This window comes from Melozone crissalis, unplaced genomic scaffold (assembly GCF_028551555.1).
Source record: "Melozone crissalis strain CALT ecotype California unplaced genomic scaffold, PUWL_Pcris_2 ptg000005l_1, whole genome shotgun sequence".
Taxonomy (NCBI): Eukaryota; Metazoa; Chordata; class Aves; order Passeriformes; family Passerellidae; genus Melozone; species Melozone crissalis.
In genome coordinates, this window is record NW_026535783.1 from 41,238,570 (window position 1) to 41,255,184 (window position 16,615).

General features: G+C 34.5%; 1 protein-coding gene across 1 annotated transcript in view; it reads right to left on the reverse strand.

Moving 5' to 3' along the window:
* CNTLN (centlein) overlaps positions 1 to 16,615 on the reverse strand; it is a 174,571-nt gene that overhangs the window by 29,918 nt on the left and 128,038 nt on the right. Inside the window, 5 exon segments of the mRNA XM_054289514.1 lie at positions 3,487 to 3,672; positions 4,025 to 4,153; positions 5,754 to 5,880; positions 7,507 to 7,613; positions 10,876 to 11,040. Coding sequence (XP_054145489.1) covers positions 3,487 to 3,672; positions 4,025 to 4,153; positions 5,754 to 5,880; positions 7,507 to 7,613; positions 10,876 to 11,040 — 714 coding nt within the window.

Genomic DNA, 16,615 nt, shown 5'->3' on the forward strand with positions numbered 1-16,615 from the left:
CAGAGGAATATTTCTTAACCAGCTCTATAAAGTGGTAAGCTATAAAAATTCTCAAACCAAAAATCCTACTTCTTTCTAGAAAATGTTAAAAATCTTCTCTTGGCTACTAATAGATTAAGGATGTTGCAGCATCTTCATTCCGGACACATTCCTACTTCATTCCAGACACAAAACAGAAGCATCTATTTTATCATATTAATTTTATTTATTTTATATTTTTATTCACTCTGTCTTTACACAGTTACAAATCTGTTTTAGCTAATAATAGATTACATCTCCCCCATAATAGCTACCTTAGTAGTAGTACATTTGTAAATCTTGCCTGTTTACTGCAGTTCTTGGCCTTGCTACCCAAAGATTTCCTCTTGACTTCTTCAGCATCTTATTCATCTTTTATATTCCATTGGAGCTTATATTTTCAGGTTATTATCTATAATCCACTTTCCACTTTGTTTATGCTGCCTTTTCTTTCTAAATATTTTGCTCCCTTTTCTACCAAAATGAGAGATATTTATAATGAGTTACCATCTAATTATGAAACAGTGGTTTTTCGTTACTTAATAAAATACTCTTACAGTCCACAATTTCTATTCATATTTCCTACTAGCGTATATCTTCCTCATAACAGCTTTGGAAAAATGAACTGCTCTGAATTAACCTATTTCAGGTGCTCTGTCGGTTCCCTCTGAAAGTCATTCTGCACAAAATACCTGATTCCTATCCCACACTCTAACAAAAATAAATCCAATAGTCCCTTGAAACATATTGGACGCAGCAACCTTTGTTTACAAGCATGCCTTTCAATATTTTTGGAAACGAATTATTTTAGCTCATTGTGTAATCATCCCAAATTGGGGTGACCATGGCAATGCAAAATTTTATTACATTCCATTACAAATATGTGCTTAATTAGTAAGTCATCACATCCTCCACAGTGATCCACTGGTGTATATCAGATTTCTACCACAAACCTCTTCCCTAGGTTTTGTAACTTATTATCTTGACCCAAATAGATCCAGGATCCTGTGGTTCTGTATTATCAATAACCTTAAAAGCAAGTAACACTGCCTGCTGTAAACACTCACACTCTTCTCTGAAGTTACCCTCTTCTCCCATTTATAGCTGTAACTAGCAGCAACTTAATTAGCAATTCAGAAACAATTTAATTGTTGGATGTTAAAAAAAACTCTATATAATGTCACAAGAGATGTGGAATGGGTAGAAAAAGTAACTGCATTCAGTTTAAGAATGAGGAGAAAATCACACTTGCACTCTGAAAAACAAGAAAAACCTATGAAGTGACCAGAATAGCAGACAAAGATTAGAGGATCATATAATTTTGTTAACTTAAGTGATATATATATAGGTGAAACTTGATCTCTACATAGAAAAAACTATTTGAATTACTGGAACTGGAGTGAGCATCAAGGCCAGGGGACAAAAACCTGACAGCTATCCAGAAGAAAAGAAATGAGGCAGATCAGACTTCAAAAGAAGAGCTGTACTCTACTGCTACTTATTACAGTATGTATTATCACAATATCTCATTTTAACAGCAGATACATAAGAGATATTTTAACAAGATTTATGTCATATTCTGCACAATTCCACTGAATTGCTAAGGATTTTACTATTTTATGGTGCTATATTGTTAATAAAATCTGATTTTAGCACCCAACTAAACAAAGTAGTTTACTTATAGACACTATCTTTCTTTTTAAAAAATTGTTCTGCAGAGGAACAGCAATCAGCAAAACTGTTACTTGAAATATGCATGCATATTCTTTATATTCAGGCAATTTTTTTTTTTCATATTTACATTTTTCACATCTCGTTAACCACAAAAGGGCTAATGAATATTCATGGTAATTAACAACAAAGCTGTCATCTCCTTCAACAATTAAAGAAGTTAAGGTAATAGTTGCTAATAGATCCTGCTCACTACTTTTACCTCTGAGAACAGAAGATCTTTTACTTTCTCATTTTCTAATTTTTTAAAAACTTTTCATTATGGAACTATGTAAAATACTGATAGCATGATTTTTTTATCTCCCTATCTCTGTAACTGCTACTTTCACTTTATTCAGTGAAAACATTCCAAAGCTCATAGCACGCTGAATGGAGACTGAATTGCTTCTCTCCATCAACAGTGACACAGGAATACCTAATTAAAAATAATAGATAATACATTAGATTAATTCAGGATTTTCCATATTTAGCCAAAAATAAGCATGCAGCTGTGGAAAGAGCACCTGTATCTTCCTCTTAGAGTAAGCATTCAGTATCAGAAGAAACTCATGAAAATTTATACTCTGTTCAAGAATAGGCAGCCTATTTCTGAATGAACAGGCACAATTATCAGTTTTATACCTCTTTTTCAATGGTTACATCAAAAGGCAAACAAAATATTATCACTTTAATAGTAAACTTTAAAAATAAAATATCTAGTTTTTTAAATAACAGAGACTTTTTCATGAAAACCAATCCTTATTTTCACCTTTGATAAGTTGGCTTATGAATTACTTGAATTTTGGATTCTAAAGCAATATTGAACATTGTTCAGTCTTTTTTTCATAAGGAAATTTATATGAACTTAGCAACAGAGCTGAACATGGGATGGTTTCAAATGCTAAAGGTCTGAACACTGCCACGTAGAGTGACTTTATATGCGTCCTTTTTCCAGTGCATCAAAATACCATTACTCTTTACTGTGAATGCTTCAGCCTTGCTCAAACATATCTGAAAGCAGCTCAGTTCTACATAATCCAAGAGCAGTAGAGAAGTAGCTGATTCATCGGCTAATAAACAATAGCCTTCTTTGAAAGTTGGTATACAGTAGTTATATACTACATTAATAAAATCACACAATATTCTGAGTTGGAAGAAACCCGCAAAGATCATCAAAGTCCAACTCATGGCCCTGATCAGCACCATCCCCAGGTGTCACACCATGTGCCCAAGAGCATTGTTCAAACCTTTCCTGAAGTCTATTAGGCTGATGTTGTGAACATTTCCCTGGAAGGAATATAAGGAAACAATGTTCTACATACTGTCCTTTAAACTGCTTTCCATTTTGCAACATAGAGGCTTCCTTATATAGTATTTGTAAAACAAGAAGCACATGCATATGGAAAAGGCAGTAATTCACAGTAATCAATAGATATGAATTATTATGTTAAATGTGTTGGGAATTTATTTGCTGCAAAATAATCTGATACAAAACTAAGCACTTTCTTTTGGGACCAAGTATATGTCAGCCATATATAAAAAGATGACCAATAAAAGTTATGGAAGTATTTGAAAGTCTGGGAGAGAGGTAGTGATTCTTTCTCCTTATTCAGACCTGACACCAGAACACTGCAGCAACTACAAACACTGTTCTGGAACAGGGAGTGCATCCAAGCCTTGCTTAATCTTTTACATTTTGCTTTCCATCAAAAGTACCTTTGCTAAGGTGAACACTCAAAAGAAAAACAACATTCAAACCTTCACAAATGTCTTGAACTCTTCTACTTTGGCACTAGTGAGCAGCAGCTCCTTCTGCATAGTTTCCAAAGCCTGTGTACTCTGCTTAGTCAAGCCATGCAGTTGTTGAGATGCAGCAGATTCAAGCTCAGTCATAGCATATTCAATCTCAATCACTTTTCCCTGCAGTTTAGTAATCTTGAGATCCTGAAAAACATCCACAGAGACACAGCAGTGCTATGATAAAAGCTGATGGGGAGGTATGGCAGATTACAAACGAATGAACAACCAACCTCCTACACCATGGGTGACATCACAGAATATTTCACTTGCAACATATAGTATGTAATTTCATGGCAAAAAGTAATTTCATTTTCAGTCATTATGTCCATATAAATTTCAGAAGCGTGACTGAATTACATCAGAGAAACAGATTACAATTATTCTGTTATTTTCCCCCTTTCTGTACTGAAAGTTTAAGCTGATGACCTTGCAACTTTTCATTTTAAAGTAAGTATGAAGAAATTCCATAGTGGAGCCATCAAAACTCTAATTATACCTTTTTCTCCAAATCATCCTTGGCTTTGTGATACATCTGCTCATACTGACACGTCTCTTTCATAGCTACATTAAACCTTTGTGTCATTGAGTCAATGGAAGCTTTTTTGTCATCAGCCAGTGCCTTCACCTGAAATAATGAAAGGCCAAGAGCACTGACTATCAAGATAGAAAACTTCAAAATTTGAATAAAATCAGAGCTAAGCATACCTATATTACATAAAAATAGACAACTATATTACTGAAGTATCTTTTTCTGAAATTGCAAACTTTAATAAATCTCTACTGTTTATCCAGTAGAGATCAGTTCACACACAACCTTGTTACATAAAGTTTTGACTGGCATTAAATATAAAGAAAAGCTGAGAGCTATTTGTTCATACATATTTTAGACTCACAGTACTTGCAAAAGGGAGTAAACTACAATTTTCACTAATTTCTTTTTGTTTGTCAGAGATAAACACAGAAGTTCAAACTCAGCTGAGAAAAGAATTGTCTATATGTTAATAGTCTGTAAAGCCTCTTAGATAATGAATAACTAATGCAAACACTGATTGGGGGTAAAAATGAAAAAAAAACCCAATGCTCCTAAAAATTGTTCAGCTTTCCTACAGTGGTAATCACAAAGTTTTCCAGACAATATTGAGTAACAGGGAATTTCTTTGATCTTTTGCTGAAGATAATGTAAAATTTATCAAACTGATTTTCCACATGGAATAATCAAAATAATGTGTGGAATCTGATTCTTTGGAAATGAAGTGCTTCAAATACTCAAAGTAAAGCACTAAACCACATAATTTCATGCTAAATCTTTTATCCAAAACCAAAACCAGGTATTTTTCTCATGTCATACCTTAGCTCCCTTGCTTACTTAACATTCTCACTTTCTGGCTGTGGACTTCTTAATAACACCTTATCTTTAGCACAGAGGGTTTATACATTAGCTCTCTTTGGAGCTGAAAATGCTGTATGACTGCAAGCAGGAGTAGTGCTTGTGTTACTCAGCAAGCACTTGCATTCTAGGCAAACAAAAGCAAACTGGCAAGTTGTTCATTTCTGTTTTGGGGTCATAAGCTGCACAACCTGATAGACAACCAAATATCATGATCTATTCCTGTCATTGAAGGCCAAAGTGCAGTGCATCAGTTGGATAACAGAAAGATGCTAAATCATGTACAAATTCTTTTACCTTCAGTGAAATCATCCTAAAATTTTGCAGGAGAAAATAATTTGCTATACAAGTCAAGCACTACCTACACAGTTAGAATTACTTAAGCCAAGAACTGTGAATCATTCATAACACTCTAGTAGAAAATAGATTAACATATTAAAGCATTTAACTACTATAGCCAGGAGAGATGCATGGACTTCATTAGCATATGTCATGTAAAATCCCCCTTGTTTCAGGTCTACTATATTTTATGAACTTACAGTGCATAAAACTAAATCCCACTACTTACAGAATATCCTTGCAACTGTGTGTTCTGAATACTTTAATATTTAATTACACCTATAACAAAGATAAATTAAATTATGCTGAATCCATTCAAGCTATCACCATATACTGATTTCATACAAATTATAGTGGAGGGAATGACACCCTTCAATTAACTGTATGTTCTTTGCTTTAAGCAATATATTGATTTAATATGTACAGTGTGTTGAAACAACTTCTGTAAATCCACCAGCTTCTGGTTTTTTGAAAACTAGGAATAGCAAGAAAGAAGTACCTTTCTCTCAAGACTTTCCAATATTTAATTTGAGATTTTCTCATTTTCTTGATTTGCTTTTAGGCAAGACTTTAAGTCTTCTATAAAGTGTCTTTTCATAGTAACATCCCTCTCCAACTCAGATATTCTGCAGAGGAAGAAGTTGGACTGCATATCACTGCAACTAAAAGGCATAAAGGTAGTAGACAATCTATCATACCTGTAGCATTACAGTACTTTCAAAAATGAAAGCTGAGGCAGTTCTTGCAATTTACTTGGTTCTCAAGTACTAAACCCAGTTTCAGTCTCTTATTAACAGATCTTTTTCTAAATATGCAATATATTTGTGATTTGATTTTTGCTTGTCTGAACTGAAAACACAATAACACTGAAACAATTATCAAAAAAAGGGAAAACAAACACGCTGAGCCCACAAAATTCAATTAATTAAATTCCATTGATGTCTCAATAATTCAAACACTATTTTTTGCAAAATTATTTTCAAAAGAAAGTGAAATGGGGAAGACTCCTTTCCTCCAACTGAGTAATACACAGAAATAGTTGAAAAATCCCTATCCCTGTGTGTCAGATGAGATAAAATGCAAAACCTAGAAATAACATCAGCTTTTGTCAGAAACTTCTTGTAAAGCCTGCAAAATTCTCGTGTACTAAAAAGCAATCTTTGTTCAATGAGAAAATTATGCCCTATACAATGCTTCTACCATTATATCACAAATTAATATTTTAAATATAAACATAAGCAATACCTAAATATGTCCAGATATCTGGATTTTTTTCCAATGAAAGCAAAATGAATGGCAGTATATTCAGGAATACAACACTCTTAATACAATGTCAATATTGTACTTTTAAAAACCCCAGGAATACAATGCATCTAAAAATTTCTTTGATCTATTTCACCTTTATACTCTTACTGCTATTTTGGTTATTATATTTTACTGCTTATAAAAAAACAATTTCTATTTTATAAAGAAAGCATGCTATCCAAGAACTATTTTAAATTTGAAATCTTACGGTGGAAAAATTCACTTTGAAACAGAAAATAAACCAATCTACAATGTAATAATTTTTAGGGCTCTCTATTTTTTAAATGAACTATTTTCAGATAAAAAAACTGCATTCTTTCTTCAATTAAAAAATCAGAAGGGTTAGAGGAGTTAAAACCTTGGGCAGATAAGAAATTCAGGTACACACAGCTTTTTTTATAGTTGATATGGTAATATATTTGAAGAACAGCATCATATCAGTTACTGTAGGTAGAATAAAAATATCAATTGCATATTTGACAATTTATGAATTTCAAAATGAATAACAGACCTGAATCAATTCAAATAGAAACAAATACAACTATCCTTTTGAACTTTTTTATGAATATAAGACGAGCTGTTTAATCTTATTTAAGCATCTGAACCTTGACATGTCTTTTAGCCCCTAGGCAAGGAATTACGGAATTTGAAAGACTGTGTTTAACAGCGCTGAGGAATTCACTTCGACTCGCACCAAGGATAAAACAGCCTGAGTTCCAACTTAAGGTATTCTTACTGCCATACAGACACTGTACCTAGCTGCATCAGTTTATAAAAACCGCAATTTAAGCATAAACTGTTCCAGTTTCTAAAAGGTCCCTGCAACACTGTGCGAGGCTGCAGCCAAAAGGACGCGTCGCTCTCCCAAGGACCGAGGAGCAGCCGGCGCTGCAGCAATTTCAGAGCTGACGCTGGGTGGCACCAGACACAATGGAGAGAAGAGGCGCCGCGCTTCGCTCGCAGCTCCCGAATCCATCCATCCTTCTTTTGCCTGGACTTGTTTTTTCAGCGGCTTAATGGTGGTCGATTGCTTAGCGATCTCAGCGTTCGAATTCTATATTGAAAAATATTAAAATATGAATGGAGTAGACCGAATGTGATCACAGACAACAGTAAATTTTGGAAAAAATTATCTGAGTAAATTTCCATATATTTTATGGAGATTCTTAGAAATTAGCTGGTATAAAAGGAGTGTTCTTACTTCCTAGAAACACTTAAGCTGAACTACATTCCTTGGAAAATTTCATGAAAATCAGTACATTTCCATTGTTCTAACAATGTATGGCTACTAGATGTTCTCGGGGACACTTGCAAGCACCAATCAGGAATGCATTTTCTCTTGCATAGCACGGTCAGAATAAAATGTAACAGAAGAGAAGCAGAACTGGATCTTCATTTGAACTATATCTTTGTATGCACACTTCTACCGCACAAGTAATTACATCTATACAGAAAGAATGTGCAGTAATTCCTTTCATTTTAAGTATTAAGAAATACAAGACTATTTACAAGTGTGGTTGCTTTTATGTCTCCTGAAATTCAAACTACAAGACAAAGACATTTTCATTTGTCTGTACCAACACAAATTCTACATTTCACTAACAACTAGGTATGATCATGATCCTAATTTTCAGGCATGTGTCATTCCAGTGAAGGACATTTATACAGTTGTTGGCCATTCCTCATTTGTATATAATAAGAAAAAAAGTGCTTTTATTCCTCCAGGCAATTACACATATCATCTACCCAAGATCTAAACGCAGAAAAATTGAATCATTCTACAGGGACAAAAAAAAAAAAGAAATTTACCAAGTAGCCATCTCAGCAATCTGACCATACGCATTGAATGCCATTGTTGAAATGGCAGTTCAAACGCACCACATAGAGATACTTCAGAACTCCAAAAGGTGTTGCCAAAAGATGCATATTAAGCACATGCACCAAGTATGTATCTGCCTATATGTACATGGATTTAGCCACCGTACTACAGCTTGTTACTCACTATGTATAAACAACAAGGAAACAGATCAGACATGCTGTAAACAATGATACTTCAGGAGAATTTTTCTGCTCGGTGCAGGCTTGTAATGCCTATTAACATTAATGGGAGTACTGCACATAACTCAGCGCACCTCAAGGGGAGTATATATTCTTGTGTGCATAGTTAGATGTAAAATATTGTTCTTAATAACTTGTCTAGTCTATTTACTATTATTATAATGTGAGGCATAACCAGAAAATTGTTAAAATGTGGTATGCTAGCAGAATATTCCTGAGTTTCCTGAGACCTGTTTGTGGGGCTTGAGTTCCATTAGTGTAAAGTAGAGCACCCAGTTACGTGGTTTCCACACCAGACATGAACTTGAGTACTTAGGTGGGCCTCTGCACACATTCAGAGGCAAAGACATATGCTTACGGTATTTTGCTTCTGAACTCACCACCCACACTTCACACATTTCTTCCTGTTGGCAAAGATACAAGGAGTCATTACATACAATGTAAACAAGCACTGCAAAGACAGCGCTAAGGAAAAAAAATAACCAGCGAGGCCAGGTAGTTGGACATTTTGAGCTATAATGAAAGCTTTTGCTGCTTAGACATTCAGATATTCAGGAGAATAACTATGTGTCTCATCTTTAAGTCAGCTAGAAAGCCTGGAACAATAATTGAAAACCCTTTGTCAAACTCTTCTGCTAAGAAATGACTTGCAGGACTTAAACTAGCTTTAAATAAAGTTAAGAATTTCAGAAACTTGATTTAAGTAGTTTTTCAGCTCTTAATATTCAAAACTCTCATCCAATTCAGAAAACAGTGAATTTACTCTACTACATACATTTGGGGGTCACAGACTATCTCCATCCTAAATATAGTTTTGCATACATGATTTATTTTTTCATTAAAAATTTAATATATCTTTAAGAAGGAATTAAAAGTCATGGTAGTATTTTTGATATCAGATTTATATATGCTTGCTAAATATTTCCTCTGCTGCAGAAACAAAAAAACCTTTGATTTTTCAGCAATTTATTTTGCTGTTCACATTTGGCAGACAAACAGAGTAGGCTTCTAGCACGGGTGTTACTCTTAAACTGTTTTAAAAAATAAATCCCCATTTTTTAATTTTTCCTACCTGCATAGATCAATTGACTGCTAGGTTTCTGGATAATGGATAATGAAGATACTCATCTAAAAGGTACAACCCTAATTAACAGCAACAGAAGCAGATTATTTAATCCCAAAACTAAAAACAATACTCAAGAAGACAGTGTGTATGGTTTTAAGACCTCTTTCTCATAATTAAAGCAGATCAATTTATGTGCCTTTTCATGGCTACTCCCTGCTGGCCTCATCTCTTTATCAATGTGACCTACCTTTACTAATCCCTGAATTTAGATGTTACGCATACAGTGTGCAATAGCCACGATCTGTAATACCATGATTACCATCAACAGCTCAGAGGTCTGAGCATTACCCACACCTCCTGTGCTAGCACAGCTAATCCAGCATTTAGAGTCAGCTGCGTTGACCATGTAACAGAGCCTTTTCTCCTAGCTGATCCTTTGGCAGACTTTTTGCTACTGTCGAGTTTCTTCTAGCAGCACGAAGCTGCACCATTTTGACCTTTTCTCTTTCCTCCACTATTTAACAGAAAACAATTGGAAAAAAAAAAACTTGAAGACATACTGTTGCAAATATATTTCCTCCAGAGAGAAGAGAAGAAGAATTAATATGTTTGAGCCAGGCCACCTGCTGAGAAAGCTTTCAGAACAACACAGTCAAGTCTCTGCATCATTCACATGCAACAAAATCACCCAAGACTGAAAAGTGAAATCATCAACCAGTCAGTATTTTCCTAGCAGCTAATCTACACAAATACAAAATAATTAAAAAGTCTCTCTGAAGACAAAGACACCACTGACACACACACAACACTGCTGCCGCATTGCCTCAAATTCTTTGCTCCACTTTCACATAAAGCTATTGCTTTTCTCCTTCTTAGATGAAGAAAGGAATCAACTGAATTCTCATTAAACCAATTTCACAGCACCTTCCAATAAGATCTCCTTAATCATTGTGTGAAAACCCAGGCTCCTTGTTTGGCCTATTTGATCTGCAGAAATTGTTTTAGAACTTTTAGTTCTGTCTATGAATACATTTCTACTTACCATCAAAGGCAATCTAACACCTAAGCTGCTAATCATTGGCTATGATATACAAATGATAGGCATATGGGAGTATAGGTATGCCTGCTTGACCCAGTTATGAACTACTGCTCATACAAATTATCCTCAGCACTAGATAATCTGTTCTGTCACCTTTAGTTTGCACTGCAGCTGTTTCATCTCTAAATCAATGTTCTTTGAAGGAGCTGGTGCAGCTTCACTCTTGCCAGCAGTTTGAGGCAGATGTTCTCTCAACTTTAATTTTCCTTGTAGATCTTCCTTCTCCTGTTGCCACTTGGCCATGTTGGAGGTCAAAATCTGTTTTACAAAGAGAATAAGCAATCACAATTTCATCCTAAAAACATTTCTGCTTGATTCTATGAGATGCTTCTCCAGTTCAGCACTCAGGAGGAATGCAACTGTACATATCACCCATAATTATATTGCATGGCTGTTGGTTGAATTGTCTAGTACAGGCAAAGATCAAATCTGGCAGCAAAAAAGAAATCTACTACCATTGGAAACAAGCAATTATTTTAAAATTATAGGCAAAATAACTCAATTTTGATTGAATATGTTGCAGTTTTAACTACAACAAACAAAAATTATCATATGAAATTGTAACAGCAGTTACTGTTGAAACAAGTTTACCTAGAGCCTTCCTGGAATTCAGCAATTATTTCTACACAGAATATGAATACCATGGTGTCTTAGATACCAATGTGAATTCAGGGTAGTTAAAAGTCCAATCTGTTATAATGGTGACCACTGTAAGCTCACTTCAATCGCTGTGTTGACAACTGCTGTAAAGCATACGCCCTTCTCTTGGCTTTTGTTTTGATATTTGTAGGGCTTGTAGAGGTTAAAGCAAAGTGGACCAGCTGCATTAACTATCTCCTGGTTGGCTGGTCTTTACCTATGTGTTATTTCATCCCTTTCAATATATGCACCATAGCCAGAGAACTGCACATTCCATAACCTTGACTCTAGGGCTGAAGTACTTAAGTGGTAAAAGACAAGCTGGAGCAGGACAGGATAACAGATGTTAGTTGTTTATTCCACTGGGTAGGTCTTACCACCCTATACTGCAGCCAAAATGCTTCTCACTTAGCAACATAAACGCTAAGTCCAATTAGCAGACGAGCCTTGTTAGGGATTTAGTTCAAATAAATATCATGCAAACAAACTCTCAGTCTTGTTGCACTTGACCAACAAGACTTATTCAATCTTTGTACCAATATATTTCACATTACTCCTTTCAGAAGTAATGTTTTAAATAATTGCTTTAATTTAAATAATATTGAATGTTGTTCTGCAAAAAGGGAAACGGAAATAATCTTCATGCTAGTGATTAACTTTCACAAAACTGTAGTCAGCTGAAAGCCAACAATGGCCTAACAGCTCTCTGCTGCTTACAAGGGTTATTAAAATGCTATCTTATTATTCCATGTAAGACTGTAATACAGTAGCTTAACATAAGAAACAATTGTACAAAGTGGTATGGAAATACCTCAAAATGAAATAAAAAAACCCCTTACTTTGTGAAGAATCCTGATCAGTAGCATAAGAAGATACATGACAGCTTGAAATAACTAAATATGTGCCTGATTATATGCTGATGCCAAACGAAATACCCAACCATAAATAAAAAAAACCCCAAACAAACATAAAAAACCCCAAACCCCCCAAAAAATCCACAAAAAAACCCACTCCTAAAATCAAATAAAAAAATCCACCAAAAAAAGTGAAAGTTAAGTATTCTATTCTCAAGCAGTTTATGATTTAATTTACAAATTAGATTTTATACAGCTTGATATCATTAGGAAAAAAAATCATATACATGTGTTTATAAAAACATACACTCACATGACTATAATCTGAAGATCATATATACAGATAAAAGAGAGCCACAGTAATACCCATTATGAATGAGAAAAGAATGCTTGTATATTTTGCATTACCCTAAAAAAATATCATCAGTACAAGGAAAATTCATCTGGTATTTAAAGTTAAAAATCTAGCAGTATTTATTTCATATTCACCAAGTGCACTTATTAAAGTCAGCGGTCATTTTACATATGTATCCGAGGTAAGTACTGTTCTTAGTAAAAGAGTTAATCTTTCCATTCCTGTGTGTGTCTGCTGTCATTATGAAACAAGAGAGAAATATTGTATTTTCTAATTGACTATTCCTTAATCTGATATTCTCATAATTACTACATTTGCAGAGTAAAAGACAAAATATGGACCATTTCAATAAGAAAAACCAGCAGTAATACAGAAGAACATAGTATAGAAAAATATGAAGATTATGTTAATTTGTCCAGTATAACCAATATTTCTACATGCAGAATTTCATGATTCAGTGTCTCTATAATAAATTATTCATAAAAAGAAAAGAAAAAAAACATAGCTAGATCAATATCTCTGTTCAAAATTAGAAATGCCTGTATCTGGCCAAGATAGCTCGTGACTTTCAGAAGTTTCTTAGGCTACTGCTGCTGACAATATGCATCAGTTCTAAAACAACATGAATTGCACTGGCTACGTTCTCAAAAATTATAGCAAATACATTCAAAAAGAAAAGGTCTTCAAGGGACAGGTACTAAAGATGACAGTTAGTTAGAGAAACTACTTTAGGAAGTAGAAAAAAAGATTTTAAAATAAGAATCTACATAAATTCAGAAACAGCATAAGAAATATGGATGGAGTCAAGGTAGCATATGATGTACAAGGGTCCAACTCGCAAAAGCAGACAGGCATGCAATTGCAATCAGACATTTCACATAACCTGTCTTTTAATACTGCTGTAGATATTGTAAATGTACTACAGAATTGATAATTCTACTGCATTATTCTTTTATTTTTAATCTATTGAACAGTTATGAGAAAATCCTATCTAAATCCATGTGGGATGCAAAAAACAGCCCCCCTGCCCTATGAAGAGAGTTATGCCTAAAAGATATTCCTTGCATTTACTTAGGAAACAAGTTCATTACCCTAGTGTTTTTCACCACTGCCTATTCTTTAGGTCAAGTTTTTAAATATTTTTTTCTTTTTCAGACACAACAAAAGTTTTGTGCGTGCGCTACCACGGGCACAAATCCTGAATGACAGAGAAAAAAGAATTTACTCCAGGGGAAGAGGTCACCAGGATGAAAGGTAGAAGAATCTTAAACATCAGCTAGACCAGATGTTGGTAAAGGGAGCCTACTGCTGTTCCTCTATGATGTAGCGGCCTTTGTCTGCTGCACCTCCTCCAGAGTGTTTTTGGCTTAACAGATGTTTATAGGTTCAATACTTTAACATCCATCTATCTTAATCTCCTTGCTCCTGGTATACCCATGACACTCTGTACTGCTGTTCACAAAGGAGTAAGTGATGAAAACTCAGTTTCTATGCAGTCAGTATAAAACTTCCAGTGACTCAGCAAGGCTGTTCACTGTAAACTCTCTGCTCACAGCTGTGTGGAAGGCCCAATGGGTTAACACAGGAAGTTCCTGCTACGGCCTATTGCTCCCTGGCATCACAATCCCTCTATAAGGGGCTTTGAGCTCATTTTACAGAAGTCACTATTCTAGTGCAACCGGCATGTATGAATATAACATTCCTGTTGGAAGGAGCTGATACTGTACTGCTACTGAAGGCACACAATCCCCCACATTTATATTTGCAAAATATACTACATAAAAATTATAAACCAGGATGTAAATTAGGCATTCTTGATGCGTTTTTAAGCAGTGACACAATCGTATCTTACTACTCATTTTGTAAACTAAAGCTAATATACTTTGATGTGCCAAATCCCATTTTCTGCGAACCTTCCCTAAAATCCTGGTAGATGCAAACACTGCTATGTCTGTAAATAAACTGAAGTTAACACTCACTTTTCTTTTCTCCTAAGAAACCTTCCTACAGTAGGCAATAGCTTTGCTATATGCATAGCTCCTATACAAAGTTTTGTCAGACTTTAACACTGCTTCTATAAATGTTTTACATAGAACACTGTCTCTGCACAGTTTCTGCTTGATCATGAAAAATATACAAAATAAGCAGTACTCGTTGTACACATAAAACATAACAGAAATTTTCAAAGCATGCTTGCAAGCAGAAAGCTAGGTATTTATGATTTTACTCATTCTCTCAAATATTATTATAACATCATGATAAACCTATTTACAATATCCAACTTATTGTGTCAATCCCACTACTCCTGAATCAAAAAACTTCCTCTGTGTGATGGGTCATAGGAAAAAAAGGTGAAAATTAATAAAGATGATATGTAGCTATCTGAAAAGATATATACCAGACTAAAAAGCTATGGTGAATACTTAATATGATCATATAGAGAAAAGGCAAATAACTTCAAATCCTCGATCAAAGTTCTTTTCATGCAAGTGCTGTAAGTGGTTGATTACTTAGTATTCTAGACATGAAGACAAAATATCAAACAGAAGTCTCTGGTGACTTAATATCCCATCCCTAAATTGAAACAAAGACACCCCCCCCCACAAAAAGCAAGACAAACTTCCTGTAAAATGTAGAAACTTTTTTGTCATTTGTCCTTCTGAAATTTTGGTAAAATCTACTGAATCATTTAGTAGTATTTTTTTTTCAGCCAAATGCAGTTATCAGGAGCTGACTATTCCACAAAATGTCAAATAAATGAAGGTAATATAGAGGACTTTTTGCCAGTGCTTTAGCTAGTTGTTAGACTTCAGTAGCCTTTAGAGACCATTAAGTACCCTTTGGCTAATTGGCCAATGGTAGATTAATCCTCTTTTTATTCCAGCAGCACTATTTTAACACCCTTTGCACTCTGTCAGTGTAATATCTGAATGACAAAATAATATTGTGCATGAATAATAAGCAGAAAAGTTAAATTAACATTTCATGTTTCACATGCCATACCTATGTGTCAGGGAAAAGAACCCTCTTTTAAAGCCACTGACGTTCAACTTTTTTAAACAATCTCATGTTGACACCTTACTGAAGTGAATCTTCCTAATTACTGCTAATTGCCTATCAAGCAAAAAAAAAATATCTTTCCTTGAAGTGCAATTGTCTAGTATAGATGAACACAGCTCCAAAGTGCATAGTAAAGACAGGCATGACACTTGAGGTGTGCTACATTATTATGAGGTCATACTAAATATGGTTTGCAGTGAACAAAGCAGCTTTTAAGGATGTTTAAGGTACTGAAAATGTCGATCTCTCATGAAGTGTTTAAATTAGTTCCCCGAAGAGAAGTACAGACATTAACCAGCAGATAAGAGGTACATTTCTCATCTCAGGTATTTTACTAAAGAAAAACATTTGGTCTATTGATAGTGGTAACACAATTGCAGTTCGTCTGCTTTATAACAGCAATATTTACATTGGAATTGCCCTTTCACATATACAAATTACAAATCCTAGTATTGGAAAAACACTTGTAATCACTAACAAGAACTTCTAGACTCAAAGATTTTGAGTATCTTCTTAAAACATGTACTATTACTGATCAATCATCACCTATAAAGGGCTATTTGCTAACACTTCAGAAACAAAGGTTTTACACGTAATTTTAGTTCAGGTACTTACAGTTGATCTATAGCTAAATTTATTTATAACTTATAAAACCTAGCATTGCAATAGCAACTTATTAAATAATACAAAAAGAAAATCAACAGAATCAGTCCAGACTGGTTCTTTTTAAATTTTGGGGTTTTTTTCTCTTTTTCTAAATACTAATAATATCAGATAGATCAAGAGCAGAAAATGTAACTATATTTTAGAGAAACATACAACTCTCATATATAAATGAATTGGAGTAAAATATTTTGGGCCCAATTCTCCAAGAAATTAACTGCTCCTCTAACAAGAGACAAGTCTGAGTACAGAACTGTGCAAC